At 46.8% G+C, this 16,120-nt stretch overlaps 1 protein-coding gene across 1 annotated transcript; it reads left to right on the forward strand.

Moving 5' to 3' along the window:
• Positions 1 to 803: 803 nt before the first annotated feature.
• LOC146205395 (uncharacterized) lies at positions 804 to 14,794 on the forward strand. The gene is made up of 11 exons (XM_084586913.1): positions 804 to 867; positions 932 to 1,076; positions 2,084 to 2,238; positions 6,017 to 6,242; positions 8,264 to 8,406; positions 8,495 to 8,603; positions 9,268 to 9,410; positions 9,482 to 9,608; positions 10,420 to 14,012; positions 14,160 to 14,301; positions 14,547 to 14,794. Exons 1-11 carry the CDS (start codon positions 804 to 806, stop codon positions 14,737 to 14,739), a joined length of 5,040 nt encoding a protein of 1,679 aa, XP_084443039.1. The 3' UTR covers positions 14,740 to 14,794.
• The last annotated feature ends 1,326 nt before the right edge of the window (positions 14,795 to 16,120 follow it).

The raw sequence follows: 16,120 nt of genomic DNA on the forward strand, positions 1-16,120 counted from the left end.
AGAAATCAATGAATTTGTGAACAGCAGAGTAAACTGCGCCGCTCCTAAAACCCAGCTGAGTAGCGCCAAACGACAGTAAATTCTGGAAAGTCATAGATATACAAAAGTTGACACTAAATCCTCTCAACTTCTTCTTCCTCGCCTCAAAAGATGGCGCATATAAGGAAAGGTATGAAAATGTTGGCAGTTGCCTTTAGCGCTGTTACCGGCTGCTGGAAAATAGTTTCAGCGAGCAACATCTTTGTTTCCTGCATCCTTCACGAAGCTTACTTTCGCTTATCGAGTTAATTTTCCCACTTGGGCTTACGCGTTACGGCGAGGCGATGAAAGAAAAAGAAAAGTGAAAGGGCCGAGTCCGTGCAGAATCTCGCGCCGACACCGATGACCGTTGGCAGCATTCTAGGAGGGGTGCGATGCTAAATAAGCTCTAAATTTTCTTCTGCACAATGGTGAGTGAAAGACGGTCTTTATTACTTGATGCCGTAACGTCTGGAGGCGAATGTAGGTCGCTTGCCGGTTTTTGAGCGCTTCACGTCCGTCAGTCATCCAACAGTGACGAGCATTACTGACTTGAGACGTGTTGCGCCAGCATGACGTTACAGGGAACGGTCTAAATTGAGGCATGCGGTACTTCTTCTCCGGTTCTTCCCCGGTTGCAGAGCGAGGGTCTGCAAGAAGTGAGTACCTTATCGGAAAGTGTGACGACCGTCGCAGAACTGAGTGGCTCATCCGTCTTGTCGTTCTTCACTCCAGCAGGACTGCATCTGTTTTCTTTGATCCGAGGCTGTAAGAGGAAGAATATTATGGCGCCCTTGCATTGCCTCATCGTCTTTACCGCCCTTCTGTGGGCGCCAACTGACGGCTTGGGTAAGGACGATCTTACTCGGCAACGTGTGGCTTTTCTTTTCTGACAGCCAGTTGATGCTTACAGCCTTTGCGAAGGCAAAAGCCGGCGCGAAAACAAAGTGCCAACGATTTCACGCCCTCAAACGGTTCAGCGCCTGTGGAGCCGTGGTCAGCCATGCAGTTCGTGAAAAGAGCCTCCTGGAACACCCCAACCAAAACGCCACGTGCCAGTGAGTGCAGCCAGCGACCGAAGGTCACTCGTTAATCTTTCGCGTATAGTGCGTCCAACTGGGACGAGATAGCTGCCACGGATATATGAATCTGCGCCATCCGCTTCTAATTTAAATTCAGTTAGTTTATCGCTGCAGGCGGATAACCGCATAAGAAGTCAGACGTCTTCGTACTTACTAACGCTGTCGAAGGTTTTGCATCATCTTATCAGCGCGTACAGTATCGAACCTGTGCATGTTATTATGAAGGGTAGAGCCATATATCTGTACAGTTGTACCAGCTGTCCTTAATATGTGCTGGCCCTTGCGGTTACGACAGGCTTTTGACACAGCGCGCGAAGCTTTTCTTTCAGGTGACAGCCGCAAAGTGCCATATAATTACAGACATCGTAGTGTATGATAGAGTAGGTGGCCTATCTCTTAATAGAAACGGGTTCCCAAGGTATCATCTTTATTCTCAAAGCTGCTTACTAAGTTTACACGAACACCGGCAACCATGTTTTGACAAAGCAACAAGCAGCGAAGCCCTAACGCAGTGTACCGTGTGCTAAGGGCAGGTGGAATATGCTCGGAGCGAGGGATTCGGCCAATGTGCGAGGTCAGAGCACCCGACTTGGTAAAATGTAGGTATTAGGGCTGCCACTTCAAGAGTTGGCAATTCAGAATAGCTTACAGCGTTTATAGCTGCGCTACAGTCACATCTTTGTTATCCGACTTTTACTTTTTATCTGGTCAAGATTTTATTCCGTCTTACATCAGTGATTAGAGTAAGCTTCTGTGCACCTCAAAAAGCCAGGGCGAAGTTTTTTCCCTCGCATAAGAATACTCACTCGTGCTTTAGCCTCTGTCTATGTAACTGTCTATGTAATTAGATGATACTATACGCACTCTCTCAATACGCGCATGATTTTTCTCTTGAAGCTGTAAGAGCATCTTAACGTAGATATTTAAATGCGGCACATTGGCCACCAGCCGATAGAAGCATCACGTTGACCACCTCATTTCAGAAAAGCACAAGGGTTCGAGAAATGTGTGCAAGACTCGATGCGTTCGACGCGGTGTGTGAGAAGCTCCGAGTTCAGCTTTCACCTTCAACATGTTTCCTCCCTCGTCAACGAGATGTACAAAGAAAGCTGCAGTTCAAGCGGAGAAACCAGTTCTAGTAAGTTAATCAATCACCCGATGATGATGATCTGCATAAATCTCTTCGGGACTTATTGCGCTTTTCACCGACTTTTCGGCCGGGAAGTGAGCCACGGTGGCGGATTCAGCTTGCGGTTGGCGCCGAACACCAACGTGTGAACGGACCAGAGGTGGGCATCTGACCTCAAAAACCTGGACCTCACCTCACTCAAAAAATATTTGGCGACCTCACTCTACCTCAACCTCAGCAATTGAGGTTGAAGCCCTCCAGGCGACCTCACCTCACTTTTCAGGTGACCATTGGCGACCTCACTCAACCTCACCTCAAACTCAAAATGTGAGGTTGAGGTCGGGCGCTCGACCTCAACAAATAATAATAATAAAAATGAATCATTCAAATTAACCGTAACTTAAAGCAAATATACATTTCTCGGTAGTCCTCGGATTTATAGGTAAGCCAGAATTTTTGGTATGAAGGCTGTATTTTACTCTTAATTTTACACAACAATTAATATCCGCGGATAAAAGCAAGAAAACTCCGGAGACTACATGTCCAACTCTGCACTAAAGTGGGAATCCTCTCCCCCTCCTCGCCTACCCTGTTTTGGTCGGTTTCATTCTAAGGCCTACATGGGTGCCACATTACTACGCATAGGCCCACAATGCAATACAAAGAGTTTATCCCATCCATTCCACGTGAATAAGATTCGTATTAGGAATAAGGCAACCCAGGTCTTATTATATACTGAAAAGACAAATGCTGTTGACCCTAGTGACGACGAGAACAATGACGATATGCTCTTTTTCTTAATCCAAAAAAGAAAAAAATCGTTGCAAAGCTTTTTTTTTTTTTTTTTCAGTAAACTGTACATTATCTCGCAACCGAACACATTAAGTTAGAAAAAAAAATAGGAATACCTTAAAAAAAATTCGAAGAGGAATGCTGCTGATGGTCATTGAGGTCCTAACCGGCCAATCCCTAGGTGTTTGTCGATAACTCTGTGATCCCGTGGCGTATTGAGAGAGAAGAAATTGCTTCTTCGAACACGCTTACATTAAAATATTACAGGGGTCCGAACTGCTGGGAAAGAGGGTTAAACGTGAATCTCTTTGTTGTCGCGAACATCGGCTCTCCCGTCAAATTTCCCCGGAGCGAAATGCTCAACTGTCACCCGTGTCCGAAAAAAAAAAAAAAAGAAACACGATATAAATACTTGTACGTTCGAACAGAATATGGATACCATTTCGCCAACCAGTCTGAGATGAGCTTCTTTGTGGTATTCACTTGTTTTGCATTAAAGAATGAACTAATAAATTGCACGGTGGTGTCTTCGAAGCTGCTTTACCGCATGCACCGCATGTGCATCCGGAGAATCCGTTTCCCTGTTAGGGTCGTATAGTTACAGCACATAAATGTAAAATAAAGACAAGAACAACAGAAAGGAGGCGAGCACGCAGCCCGAAGGGACCGCGCTCGCCGCTGGGCACACGCTTCTCCCTTCGCCGTCGGTCTCGCTAGGCGTCTGGTTTTGCTCATGCGGTGAATGCCTAACTGTCACCAATACACACCAAAGGCAGTGATGTATGTGTGTCAGCTCCGCTATGTGGCAATACTTGCAACAAAAAAAAAAAAAGGGAGAGAAAAACTAAATGACTGTACCGGTAAGTGGAAAGGAGGGTTGTTGTATGGGCCTCTGGAAAGATGCGAAAGAAAGAGTCAACTGTAAGGGAAGAAGCCTGTTCTCTGTTGGGCAATGCGCGAACGTAAATGACATACAAGAAAAAATACCATGCTGACGAAAGTATTAACAAATGCCACACACTAAAACGGATGAGAACTGCGCTTCCCAGAGCGTATAGAAGGCTTGAGACATCGGCTTAGTACTGCATTCCTCAATGCTAGCATGCAATTGGCTTCATTCACGTATATCTCAATTGATTAAAAAAAAAGGAACAAATGTCTGAATATATTACTCCGGCATATAACCACAAAAATGTTCATCCTATTGAACACGATCAGTTTGCCATACCAATTCTAGACACCAAACTGTCGAGCCAGAAACGATATCAATACTTATTAGCTCATAAAAGCATGTATGAGAACGCTTTTCTCTTTCTTCTTTCCTGCGCCTAAATAAGAGATTTCAAGAGAGACCTCATATTATGAAGTTAAGAATCTCTTATCCTCCTCCGTCCTCCTACATTGCTTGGGTTCACTCGAATTCGAGAGATGAACAAAGGGCCTTAGCGGAGCAAAATTTGTTCTTTTTTTTTTTCAATGGGCTTTACTGTATACAAACCCCAAATAATTTTCCTGTCTCTTCCATCTTGTATGTTTTACCGCTATATTGGGTATGTAAGGAACGCTAGCACCTTCATCCCATGCTGCAATGATTCGGCGTTGCAGTTGTTCGGGGCCACCTGTGAATCTATGAGAAGAAGCAAGGAGCACAAGACAAAAGAGAGGTTATTGTGGAGAATATAAGAATATAAATTTACAGGACCAGAATGTACAGAGATAGTGTACGATTCGAAAGGGAGGACGTCGGTAAAATGCTCAGACGGTCTTGTGCCGGCTTTCCTGGTTTGCTCGTGTTTCCTTTTTTTTTTTTTTTATCTGTCATTATCACGGTCTCTAACAATTTCGCTGCACCAGTTTCTGTTAAGTTTCCGTGTAATGTACAGCGGGATCCTTCATCGAATGTAAGGCAGCAGCCGTGATGTCAGCGTCTGGAAACGAGCATACACACGAACGACTAACAGTACTGCTCCATGCCGTCTGCGAAAAGACAATTTTCTTCGCTTTTTAGTTTGCTTGTTTGCGGCATCCGACAAAAGCATCGCGAGTCACTGTGAGTTCGGCGGCAATTCATCGGCACAAATAACTCTGAGAGAGCGAGGGGTGGGGGGGGGGGGGGGGGGGGGGCACAAGGAGTTCGTACCGCAAAAAAAAAAAAAAACAACCACTCCTTCCAAGAAAACCAGAGGGAAGCGTCCTCGGGCTGTAGACATTACGGGGATATACCAAAAGTTGGGAAGGGGCTGCGGCATCCGGTCGTCCGAACGGAGGGTAACCGAACACCAAGAGTCTCCGCGGGCACACCGTGACAGTACGCTCGAACTCTGCGTCAGAAGGGCGTTCTTCGAAGCAAGCCGCGGCAACAGCAAAAAGCCTGGACCTCACAATTTCGACCTCACACAATGATGACCTCCCTCAACCTCAAACTCACGCGTGAGGTTGAGGTTCCATTTCGTGACCTCACTCAAAAAATTTCGAGCTTTCGCCGACCTCACCTCAACCTCACCTCACTCCGTGAGGTTGAGGTCATTTTGAGGTTGAGGTCGACCTCATGAGGTTGCCCACCTCTAGAACGGACTATACATAATCCGAAAGCTTATTATTCAAGTGGTGACCAAGAAACAATTCCGTTCTAAATAGCCCGAACATTGATAAAAGTACTTGAGGAAGCATTTGAATGCTGTAACTAAAAGCAGGAAGCTTCGGACCTCCGGGTAATTGCATTTCCCACAATTGAAGCTTCGTAAACAGGATACACACGTTTAAAATCTGTTAGTGTCTAGCTGAAATCAGCGCGCGCAGACTCTTTAACGTATTACTGAAGGGACGAGAACAGACATACCAAAGTGCACGTTGAAAGTGAAGTCGCGTGAAACAGCCCTAATCCGATCTCTTCCGACCAACTGCTGCGAAGAAAGCGTGCTTCTTTTGCATGGAGAAACTTGTGCTTGTAACGCCTCCAGAGGGCCAAGACTGATGAGCAACTGCTTTTCCGCAGTGTTGACTGACATGAGCACGGTTTGCGACATACGGGTGGCCGTCGTGCGGTTCCTCGAGTGTGCCAGTTCTTTCTACATAGGCCAGCCTCAACCTGTCCTCGTGCAGAACCAGAGCCAAGAAGCGAGCGCGACCACTCTCGGTGTGCATTTCGGAGTCATCTTCGACGCTCCTGCTGTAAGCGGGACGCTGGACAAGTACAACCACCTGCCTTCCATTGAGTGCAGGTATGCGAAGCACTTCAAGTCCATTCGCAGGTGGAGGCTCAAGCTAGCGTATTTGAACCGGCAGCTTCGTAGAAACGCACGTTGCCCGCACCCGACCTGTAGATGGCCCCTGTATAGACTCGAGCTAACGGCCTTCCCACTGGCCTCAGGTAGAAATAATCAGTACTTCAAGGAAAGCAGATCAACTGAGGGCCCTCATAAAGCAAAAAGAAATAATTATTAAAGGATTTGAAGAAAGGCTTCTTGTTCTTGGAAGATATATAAATTTTAGCAAAGCATTCGATTTAATCAGTCATGATCCGATCTTGAAAAAGTTAAATCATTATGGCATTAGGGGCACAAGCCTCTCTCTACTACAGTCCTACTTGAACTATCGCAAACAGTATGTCTTTCGTAACAATACTTCATCAGCCACCGAGGTGATCATTTCCGGCGTTTCACTGGGCAGCATTCTTGAACCCCTTTTATTTTTGCTATATAAAAATGATTTATTTTCTCTACCTATTTCTGTACATCTGATTTTCTCTGCCTATGAGGTAACAATGCTTACTACGGGCAGGAATGCAAATCAAGTTGTGGCATCTGGAAACAAATTTTTGAAACATGTATTAAACTGGTCCCAAGCTAATTGCTTAAACGTTAAAAAAAAAGAAAAAGAAAAGGCATACTTTTTCATGCTAAAAATAGGCAAATTGAACGTGATGAAATACTTATACTAGGTGAAAGTAAAGTTTAAGTTGCCTCAACTATAGGGTATCTAGGTGTTATCTTCTCCGAATCTTTAAACTGGGATGCGCAGAATCAGTGTGCTAGAAATAAAACGAACAAAATTAACAACGTCATATTCCGAACTAGGCTAAATTTGCCAATTAAAGTTAAACTTTTATTTATAACGCCTTTCTATTTCCATCTCTCACATATTGTTTTATTATTTGGGGTACTATCACCCAGCAAAATATTGAAAAAATTGTTACCGCGCAAAAGCGGGCAATAAGACTAATTGAAACGTTCCGTGGTACTCACACACAATCTTTTTCTAGAGTTTGGCGTTATGAAGCATGCGACTTTGCATTCATTTCGGCGGTTATGTTTGTATAAAAAAGCTGTGTCTAATACCAACACTGTTTTTCTCCAAATGCTTCGTATGATCCATTACATATCCACCTTTTAACACAGAAACAGCTTTGGACGTTACTGTTTTTTCGCACTATTTACTATACCCAATCAATATTTTACAACTTGACTACACTTCTTAACTCTCTTCACGACAGAAATATTATACTCGAAGATACGTGCAGGAGATCCCTAATATCAGTTCTGCATTTTATTGAACAATAGAATCAGTCGTAATATCGCGGTTGCACGTTCTGCTTCTTCGAATTGTTTCTACTATTGCAGTTGTGTGTGTTCCTCATTTCTTTGTTCTCGCGCTGTGTCTGCTGTTGAAACTGTGGACACAATGGGCCTCCAAGCAGCATATTGCCGCTTTTTTTCGTTGTGTCCCCTCTCAAGCTTCTATGCTGCGAGATAAATAAAGAATTTTCATTTCATTTCATTACTTCTCGAAACTAGAACGCACATTCATTTATTTTCAGGAATGGTGTTTGTATTTAACGGAGGTTAATATACCGGTTCGTCCCAGATTCTGCCAGTTTTACTCTAACAAATAAAACTTATTTTCCTTCGTGCTCTAATTGACAAGGACGTTACAAAGCACTGTACTTGCTAAGGTCGAGGAGAATGGTCTCTGGGCAGAATTAGAAGCTTTGCAGACTGATTTTCCATTTTCCTTCGTCTTCCTTCGTCTTCAGTCTTAGGTGAAGCGCTTATTAAAAAGCTTTATACTTCATTCGCGAGCACAAAGAAGACTGTTTCCTTTGTTTGAGAGCCCCTAAATGTGCCAGTGCCAAGTTTGAAAAAATCCACGAGAGCTGCAGTGACCAGCTCCATTTAGCATAGTGCTGTGTCCAATTTTATTTTATTTTTATTATTTATTATTATTTTTTTTTTTTTTTTTACAGGCGAAGCGCGAAGTTCAGAAACTGCATTGACAACATTCACCTCTATTCGGAATGCGGCATCGGAACGGAAGTGCACTCGCACCTCAAGTACCTGGCGAATATTGTGAACCGCAAATTTGCCGGAAAATGCAGCCAGCAGACACGTGAGGCATACATGGTCCAAGTGTCCAAATTGCATGCCCCGGCCCGAACTGTGACGACCAATGAAATGCGGCCTATTTTATTTCCCAGAAATACCGGATCTCGACTGCCAGCTCCTGCCGTTCTTGAGGAAGTTTCTACGCTGCGGAGTGAACAGATACGAGACACCAGGGGATCACGTAGACCGGGATACCTGCACGTGCGTATGCCTCGTGCAATCCCGTAGTAACCTAAGGAGAGCGCCAGTGACGTTGGCCGCCGATAGTGGCCGCAAGACATTAAGCAAGCGAGAGAGCATGTCTCAAATTCGCGTTTTGAACAATCTAGCATTAGTGAAATAATTTAATTCCCATTAATAATATTACGCGTTGATTAGTAATAGGATGTTATAACGGATAAGACTGTGGCCATTTCTCTGCGGAACCAATAATCTTACAGACCGTTACTCGTCTTGCTGCATTGAACGCAATTTAGTATTTGGGTTTTAAACGCTTCTGGACGCAAGATCAGCATGCTAGCCGTATAATCTGTATATAGATAATGACTGTGAGATTAAAAGGCCTCTTCTGCATACACGGGTACTTAACATGCATTTTAAACACAGTATTAAAGTACATGTGTCATTTGGTATGACTCGTGTAAGAAACTGATATCAGGTTTTTGATAGCGCACTCTCTATCGTTGTTTGCCTTACCTTTGTTTGATTTTTTAAAATTTTATAACGAGCGACTAGCGCTGTATGCAGAGCAAAAATGAAGAGGCTCATTGCTTGTGGGCGGAATTTTGTCGAAAACTGATAGTGGAACGAGCGTGATCACTCGTTCCATCTCGTGAGCAGTGACTGCTCAATCTTCTTTATACAGTCAGATAATTTCCTACAAAGAGTGCGTCGCCGCTGCCGAGCGAGTGACGCACTGCAGCATGGGAAACCTGTCCTTGAGCTACCACCTGAATTATCTGCACAAAGTGATGACTTCAGTCAATACAAGCTGCAAAGGCGCCCGAAGTAAGCTAAGCGGCCAACAGGGCAAAGAATGAGTGCGTTGTGAGTGGTGAAACATTCTGTTTCCTTTTCAGACGTTGAAACTTCTGTGTACAAGGAGTTATGCAAAAGAACTACGTTGTTCAACAACTACTTCTCTTGTGGCATGGAGGTACAGGCACGTCTTGAAGGTCTCAAGAAAGGTGATAAAGAGAGATGCAGGTAAGATGATCTTGTGTGACTAAAATGTTGTTTTAATATTGCGCACGCTTCTCCTGTTTTTGAAGCAATCGCACGGTGACCTAGGCCAGTTGTGAACGTAGATAACCAGCTGAGAGGGCAATAATGCAATAGAAAGCTAATCGTGAGGAGGACTGGACAAAAATATACTAGGCTTGCGTCCTGTATCGTATTTTTCTTGTGCGCGTCCTTTCTTTCTCGCTTTTTCCTTTTTCGTTGGAGGGGACGCTGCTGGGGTACGGGAGGGAGGGGGGGGGGGGGGGGAGCTTAAGAAAACTGAAGAAAACTTTGCCCGGCTGAACCGTTGACTCGTTCGCTCTTAGTATCGCACACAGTTGGCATTTAGTGGTAATTTTGTTTTGCATTCAATATAAGTCTGGTCCTTGACAAAGTCAGCTGGAATTATATGTCCGAAACGTACACAGCGATATCGTGGCAAAAAATGCGGCCTTGCAGCAGCTAGGTGCACTTTCTTCAGTGTCACCTCTTACCTACGAAAGGGTGGGTAGAGGTTTCGGATGTAGTCGCCTAATTTTGTCATTCTGTCGCCGACGAAAGATGGCGCTTCCAATGCAACTGTTGCAAAACCGTCCATTTTGGTCCGTCTTCGCCGCATACGTAATTCCTTCCGGCCAATTTAAGCAAGCACCCGCTTCCCACTTAACGCATAGAAAAGAAAAAAAAAACTGCTGCTAAATGCCACATCCATGCTTTTCTCCGAGCGAAGCGACGCAATGCTCAGTGTAACAAGACCGTTGCAACCATAATTCTGACCCAATCATTTCGCACACAGGATTTCCGAAAACTTCGAGAAGTGCTTCATCAATGCCAAAGAGCAGTCGGGGTGCCTTCTCGCCGACGAAGCGACGAGCATAATGAGTGCCTTGCTGGACACGTGGAAAAAAGAGCACGCAAAGGAGTGCGCCGACTTCAATGTTCTACCTCCACGAAGCACTCAAGCTGAGTGCTTGACGGGCACCTCGGTGCGCAAGGTGTTCCTATGCGGCCTCAGCTTTCAGACGGCCGTGCGCGAGGTCAAGTTCTCCCCGTTAGCAATGTCGCCAGAAGTGTGCCGGCGGTTGGAGGAGATGAACGCTTGTATCGAGGAGGTGAAGAGCCGAACGCAGTGCGCCATGTCCGAGCTACACGCTCACGTCGCTCCTTTGCTGCAACCCTTCACCATTGATTACGCCGAACGGTGCGAGAAAATGGTGTGGTCGAACCAGTCCGCTTCCATGGTGTCTTCAACCGCGCAAACATGTCGACGGCTTCCAGCCTTGAAGCGGATATTCCACTGTGGCCTCAGCTTTAGCAGGATACTGGAGGAAATGGAACTAGTGCACCAAAAGGCCGAAGTCCTCTGTCCGCTCCTTAAAAAATACGAGACGTGCGTTCCGGACTCTGCGAACGAGCTGGGATGCAAAGATGATCCGGTCATGAAAGGACACGTGAGGAGCTTTGGAAAGATCTTGCACAGGCAGTACTACGAGGCATGTCTCAAGAATCGCAGAGGGGTGCCGGCGCGATTGGAAACCCTGAGACGTGGGAGAATGAAGAGAGAGAACGGCACCCGGGATATATTTGGCACCGTAAACGTTCTGAAACAAGAGCTTAAACACGGAAGAAACGTTTCTGCCAACGTTCAGCAGCAAATGATGAGCCAAGTTATGGAGGACTACTACGGTCCAGATTACGACGAATACGTCGAGGAAGAAGACAAGGTGCCAGATAGTCTTGATGTAAAGCCGGCCTATGACTACACCGATCGCGAAGGAACTCCCAAGGCGAAAAGGCAGGATGCACCTGTGAACGTGCAGTCGTCGCCCCTTGAGACGTCTCACAATACATCTGTGCTTCCAGCAGAGAAACAAGACGAAAATTATGAACCGAGGAAAACTCAGGAGTTCTGGGCAGGGGTAGAACGTGCACGTAGAATAAGGTCCCTGCAAAAACAGGAATCAATGCCTGCCGAGCTTATTCAGGATGTTTCTAATAAACGGGCAAACTTAGATTTTTCACGACCGGGAACGTACTTCATCGACCAACTGGGTAACGCGCAGGACTCCAACGAAGAAGTGTACACTAACAAGAAGCAGCAACCCGAAGGTGCCATTGAAACCCACGGAAGAAGGCCACTTCCTGAACATTACTGGAACCCTCCGCCGAGTTATGCGGTCTTTAAGTCTTTGCGAAATGTGCCGCGCGCAGCAAGGCAAGGAGAGCGTGACGTTGAAAGCTGGAGGGGTGGCCCACCACTTAGCAGGGAAGAAGAGCTGGAAATGTACGAGGACACAAGGGGCATGTCTGACCTGCTGCGGAAGCAGAGAGAAGCCCGTTACGGTCGCTACAACGGCAGGGAGGGCCTCGGTCCCCGATCTGACTTGCAGAGGGCAGAAAAAGATTCTGCCCGTATGTACGCCTCTGGTGAGGATGTATTCCCTGGGCCCTACAACCACGCTAAAAGTTTATTGAATGCGAGCTTAGCATACTACGACTACCACGGCCCTTCTGGTGTTATGCCATTCAAGAGCGAATTTGGATGGCGTCGCATTGAGCGGCGTCCGTACATCACCCTTTACGGCCCTGACGGTAGGCCTGGCGAAGGGCAGCAAGACGACATCCGTCGCGTACCAACGCGTTCTGACAGGCGGGTGATCGGAATGCAGCGACGCGGGCTTGCCTACAGAAACACAGACTATGATTCCCGAGAGTATGAAAAATCTCCTCTGGCGCCCTTGCCGCGCCAGGTAGGTCTGGAACCCACCTCAAGAGACATGGTGCCATTTCCGGATGACGACGGCCCCGTGATTTTCAACCGGGGACCACTAAACGGTGATGCCAAGCAATTGGGCCACCACAGAGGTGTTCCCGTCAGACGCCGTGATGGTAAGCCCTCATTAGACACTGCTCGAAATCTCGACGGGCGAGCCGGCATGCGAGACATGCTGTATGCTCCTGAAAGAAGGTTTCCTGACTTCTTGCCCAGTGCAAACGGTCCTAGGGTTGATAACGTGGATACTCTATCTAGTGCGAAAGACCAGCTCCCTCAAGATCCCCGCCTAGGAGGGGCGTTGCCTTTCTACCCTCGAAGGTTGGCTTCGAGGAAGTTCCATGCAATGAGAGGCCTACCTATTGATCCCCGGTCCGCTTTTGGAATAATGCCAGAAGACTATGACAGAGGAGCAAGAGATCGCAACAGGGCTTCATTCAGAATGAATGACCAGTCTTTTATTCTCGGGAATGAAGACATCTCCCCACGCCTCAATCCCATGGGCCGCCTTACCTCTCAAGATGAAGTGGTTCCCCCGAAAACCCCCAATTATTACGCACCCGAAGAAAACCCCGGAAATGTGCGGCCTTTCCAGCGCAAGTATTCGTTCAAGAGACCAGCATACAAAGCAACGAACCCTAGCAAAAAGGAGTCCCACCCAGAAGAACCGCGCCCTCTCCCGAACACGCCACAGCGCCACGCAAATGACTCGAGTTACGTCGGTCCAAACAGTTTCCTTCCTGAGCCAGGTTTGAGATCTCCCAAAGAAAAAGTCGTCCCTGACTTTTTAGGAGAAACTGCTGTGCGTACATCAAAGCCAGAAACAGGGCCGCGCAAAGAAGAAACACCCCGGCGAAGAGCACTCAATTCACCTGACGGTCACATGAAAGATATGAAAGATTTGGATAGCGGGAAGGACTTCGAGACCGACCAGGACAGCCATTCTGAGGAGTTCCTCCAACGAAACGGTAAAGGCCAGAAACACTTCTTAGAGGTCAAAAAGAGAAGGCACGAGCCAAGACAAGGTTTCCCTTATGTGCGCCACATTGACGAGTCTCCAGGACTGTTGCTTGAAAAACAAGACGAAGCATCCGGTGGCGCAATCGCGAAACCACAGCCTCAGAATAACAATAGGCAGCTTACACAGTACGAGCTGGAACGCAAAATGAAGAGGAAGCTCACCAAGGAGGACCTAGACGAGATTGTGAGCAAGCACAGAGAAGACAGCGACAGCAAGGCAGACATGATGCTATTTCCCAGCGACAGGCTGCCTCACAACGATCGAGGTGTGCGAGATTTTGACGCCAAGGCGCTGGAAGACAATAAAGACTACTACGAACTAGAAACCAAGCTTGAAAGTGACATGGGAGATCGTTCTTCAATGTGGAGCGCGGGAGGAGACGATGCCAGAGATGAACTCCTTAGGAAGCACATGGAGCACATTGAGCGCAGGGACCACAAGCGCGACAAGTTAATTGGAGAACTCAGCAGGCGGAGTGCCTGGTACACCGATGACATATGGAGCGACAGCAACGACCTCTTTGGCATGGAAAGGTTGCTTTCAGACCAACGGCACGATGCTCCCGACAACATCACAGATGAAGATGATGCGTCACGTAAGTGTTCACCACCAGCGAAATGATTGATTAGCGATTAACGCGGGAAGCGTTCGAGTTGTAGCGCGGAGTGAAAATTAACGGTTGAGAGGAAGAACATGCACGTGCGAAGCACACTGGTCATTTCTTTTATTACCTCCACTTTAGAATGCCTGCTGCACAACCTTCAGAGACGGTCCGATTCTTGCGTCCGAGTGTTTGAAGATGACTTCAAAGCACTAAACAATGAGTCTGGGCGTAACTTCAGTGCTCAAGCCTTGACGCCGCAACTTCGAAAGTCTGTGTGCTCGTAAGTGCTCCTGGCCCCCTTTGCTTTTGTGAGCGCAAACAACTTAAAGTGCTCACTTGATATACTACTAGAAGGTGAATTCCCAGAAAGAAACGTGAGAAGTGTACTCAGCATGCTCGTTGCATTTGTTTTGAAACGTTTTGCTTACGTGTAGCACATGAACGGTATCAGGACTGCGAAGACGAATCTAAAATGCCCACCTAGTGCTTAACGTTACCTTTTACAAGCTGTCACCTTTTTCGCAGGCATGCTCGTGACTTCGCTCAGTGCATGACCGTCTTCGCACAGAAGTTTCGTTGCATTGACAACCAGCTGATCAACAACTTGACTGAAGAACACCTCGCAAGAGCCGGCGTCATGTTTTGCCATTCCAGCACTGTGTGCATTTCGGCCAGGCTCGTGATCGCAGCCCTGCTGTTGCATTTCCTTCGACTTTAAGGCAGCAGCCTGGACATTATTAAGGTGCCAGGACACCGCTGCGGCTGTATATAGAAAAATTACCCACATGTCTCGAAATAAATACTAAAAATCCACCGTCACAGAAACTGTTTATTATGTGGTGCCCGTATACCTTGCCGTCCTCGCTCTAGCAACATGTAGTTTTGCATTTGCTGCTTGCCCGTCTTGGAAAAAAAAAAGAAAAAAAGTTTATGAAGCAAACGAAAGCAGCATGATGGAGGTTGCTTTTATCATGTGCGGACAACTGATAAGAGGCACACGGCCAATATATATATGAAGCCTATGAGTACTATGCGGCTCCACTCGACTGAGCAATGGAGACCATTCGTTGGAGCTTTGACAGAGCACTGTTGCATCGTAAGTAAATATCGACGGTACATCGCCAACCTACGCTACTTTTGTGCTTAATCGAGAACACACTCAAAAAGAGACCGCTGGCACGCAGCTGAGGGTATTAATATTCTGAACTAGGTGCTACTGTGCAACTAAAGATACGCGAGACCAGGTATACTACATCGTCCACGTTTTGTCAGTGCTCCGCCAAAATGCAAGACAGCGATGGCAGGAGCCAAAAGAGGCGAAAAAACTCCCTAAACTACCGTCCAGGGCAGCATCACTTTTCTAATGTCGCTAAAGAGGTTAAATTTTTTAACGCAACCAAAGCATCGTGTCAAATCCGTAAGGGAACGTACGCAGGCTATGCGGATATGACGCGATATGCTTTGGCGGGAACGGCACGACGGCGCAAGGCACCATCGATACCGCCAAGAATTGCGTAACCGGTGGGTTGAATTAGGCCACTCGTAGCAGCAGGGAGTTTTGAATTCCCCAATAGTACATTCCCCCATCTTGACACGTGCGAAATATGCAGACGTATTCGCGTTCCGCATTCTTTCGCACCATAATCGTAGCCAGGGCATGCCATCGGCCACTACGGTTCTGGCGTCATGGAACGGTCTAACTGCTGCCATTTTCGCTGCTTACTAACATGTAATAAATTTACTAAATCTGAACAAAGTCTGCTCGGAGCATTGTAACTATGGCTAAGAGACGTTGGATTAGTTCCTGGCTACAACAGCACCGCTTCGATGAAGGCGAAACGCCAAAAGCGCCTGTGTGCTGTCCGATGTTAGTGCATGTTGAAGATCGCCAGGTGGTCTAAAATTGACGAAGGGCCCTCCGTTACGGTGTCTTTCACAGCCGGTGTGCAGTTTTGGGACGTTAAACGTTACATGCCACGCCGTACAAGGCATTAGGGGAAAAAAAAATATTCCGAAATAACCATCCTGGAACAACGTGGCGCTTCAGTGCTTCCTGAAGCAGCGTGGCAACCGGCGAAGTCACTTTCGTATTTCCGCGC

This window comes from Amblyomma maculatum, chromosome 1 (assembly GCF_055883805.1).
Source record: "Amblyomma maculatum isolate TAMU_Amacu chromosome 1, ASM5588380v1, whole genome shotgun sequence".
NCBI classification, from domain to species: domain Eukaryota; kingdom Metazoa; phylum Arthropoda; class Arachnida; order Ixodida; family Ixodidae; genus Amblyomma; species Amblyomma maculatum.

Coding starts and splice junctions, on each gene's coding strand:
- LOC146205395 (XM_084586913.1), top strand. CDS start 804: ATGGCGCCCTTGCATTGCCTCATCGTCTTTACCGCCCTTCTGTGGGCG. Junction 8,407..8,494: donor AAAATGCAGCCAGCAGACAC/GTGAGGCATACA, acceptor TTTATTTCCCAG/AAATACCGGATCTCGACTGC. Junction 14,302..14,546: donor CTTCGAAAGTCTGTGTGCTC/GTAAGTGCTCCT, acceptor CCTTTTTCGCAG/GCATGCTCGTGACTTCGCTC.